At 48.9% G+C, this 2338-nt stretch overlaps 1 protein-coding gene across 1 annotated transcript; it reads left to right on the forward strand.

The window, feature by feature from the left end:
- The first annotated feature begins 1559 nt into the window (after positions 1 to 1559).
- LOC106511743 (uncharacterized) lies at positions 1560 to 2280 on the forward strand. Its single transcript, XM_014000487.1, has one exon. The coding sequence runs from the start codon at positions 1560 to 1562 to the stop codon at positions 2256 to 2258; it is 699 nt and encodes a 232-aa protein (XP_013855941.1). The 3' UTR covers positions 2259 to 2280.
- Positions 2281 to 2338: the final 58 nt, after the last annotated feature.

Genomic DNA, 2338 nt, shown 5'->3' on the forward strand with positions numbered 1-2338 from the left:
GACATTTTGAATATCTCGTCATGCCATTTGGTCTCACTAACGCCCCCGCAGTCTTCCAGAACCTTATTAATGACGTCCTCCGGGATTTCATTAATAAATTTGTTTTCGTCTATTTAGACGATATACTTATCTACTCTACCGACATCCATACCCATTTGCAACATGTTCGAGCAGTTTTACAAAGGCTGTATGAAAATCAACTTTATGTTAAGGCCGAGAAGTGCGAATTCCATACATCATCCGTTTCCTTCCTTGGTTTCATTTTTGGAAGGGGTCACTATCACGCTGACCCGCAAAAGACCCAAGCCATAATGGATTGGCCCATCCCCTCCGATAGAAAACAGTTACAACGGTTCCTCGGTTTCGCAAATTTCTACAGGAGGTTCATAAAGGGTTACAGCCAAATCGCCACTCCTCTAACCAGACTCACATCCTGCAAGATTCATTTCAGGTGGACCCCAGAAGCTAATCAGGCGTTCGGTGAGCTTAAAAATCTGTTTTGTTCTGCACCCATCCTTCACCATCCTGACCCTAGACGACAATTCATCGTTGAAGTGGACGCCTCAGACACCGGAGCAGGGGCTGTACTTTCCCAAAGAGACCCCATCGACAACAAGGTACACCCCTGCGCATACTTTTCTAAACGTTTTTCTGTTCCAGAGCAAAACTATGATGTGGGTAATCGTGAGCTACTGGCCATAAAGATGGCCCTAGAAGAGTGGAGACATTGGCTGGAGGGCACCAATACTCCTTTTGTGATATGGACTGATCATAAAAATCTGGCTTACCTCCAGGGAGCGAAGCGACTAAACCCCCGTCAGGCTAGATGGGCTTTGTTTTTTACTCGCTTCAATTTCATCATCACTTATCGTCCTGGTTCAAAGAATAATAAACCTGATGCTCTTTCTCGACAGTTCTCCAACTCTGATGTCAAAAAGGTCGAGTCCAACATCCTTCAACCCTCCTGTTTCATTCGTGCTGTCACCTGGCCAATCATGGAGGAGATCCTGAAGGCCCAGAAACAACAACCCTCCCCAGGGGACTGTCCACCTGGTAAGACGTTCGTCCCTCAAACCGTCATAAAAAAGGTNGCTTGTCCCACCTGTTCTAGAAATAAAAACAACAACCTTCCACCTGCCGGTCTATTGCAACCTCTACCACCTCCTGACAGACCTTGGGCCAATATCTCATTAGACTTTGTTACCGGATTACCTCCCTCTGAGGGGTACTCGGTCATTCTGACTGTGGTGGACCGATTCTCCAAAGCCGCTCATTTCATTCCCCTTAAGAAATTGCCATCAGCGTTCGAAACAGCCCAAATTTTGCTCCAGGAAGTCTTCAGAATACATGGTTTACCCTCTGATATTGTTTCCGACAGGGGTCCACAGTTCATCTCCCAGTTATGGAAGGAGTTTTGCAGGGCCATTGGTGCCACTTCCAGCCTCACGTCCGGATACCACCCACAGTCCAACGGCCAGTCTGAGAGGTGCAACCAAGAATTGGAGTCCATCTTACGTTGTGTCTCAGAGAAGAACCCCTCGGACTGGGCCAAACATCTGATGTGGGTGGAATACGCCCACAACACCCTGGTTTCATCCTCCACCGGTCTTACCCCTTTCGAGGCGTCCCTGGGATACACACCTCCTTTGTTCCCTCAGGAGGAGAAGAACATCCTGGTCCCTTCCATCCGAGAACACGTCGCCAGGTGCAAGAAGGTCTGGACTGAGGCAAGAGAAGCTCTAGAGAGAGCTGCCGGGACCAGTAAAAGAACCGCCGATAAAAGGAGAGTGGACGCTCCGGACTACAGGGTCAACCAAAGGGTATGGTTATCCACCAAGGACGTCCACCTAAAAGACCTACCCAGAAAGATGGCCCCCAGGTTCATTGGACCCTACCCCATTGACAAGATCATCAGTCCTACTGCGGTAAAACTAAAATTACCCCCATCCATGCGTATTCATCCTACTTTTCACGTCTCACAGATTAAACCCGTCAACACCAGTAAACTGTGCCCTCCTCCGGAACCACCTCCACCTCCCATTCTGGTCGATAAGCAACCTGCTTACTTGGTCAGCCGTATCCTGGACGCCAGAAGAAGAGGAAGGGGCTTCCAATTTCTGGTGGATTGGGAAGGCTATGGACCAGAAGACAGATCTTGGATCCCTGGATCATTTATCCTCAACCCCACACTCATCTCGGATTTTTTCCGAGACCACCCTGAAAAACGGACACTTAGATCGTCAAGAGACGATCGTTAAGGGGGGGGGGGGTTCTGTAGAGGTTACTGCAGAGGTTACTGCCTCTGCTCAGCCAGCCACTAATTATCTTTCACAGGTGC

The sequence above is a fragment of the Austrofundulus limnaeus genome, unplaced genomic scaffold (assembly GCF_001266775.1).
Source record: "Austrofundulus limnaeus strain Quisiro unplaced genomic scaffold, Austrofundulus_limnaeus-1.0 Scaffold3155, whole genome shotgun sequence".
Taxonomy (NCBI): domain Eukaryota; kingdom Metazoa; phylum Chordata; class Actinopteri; order Cyprinodontiformes; family Rivulidae; genus Austrofundulus; species Austrofundulus limnaeus.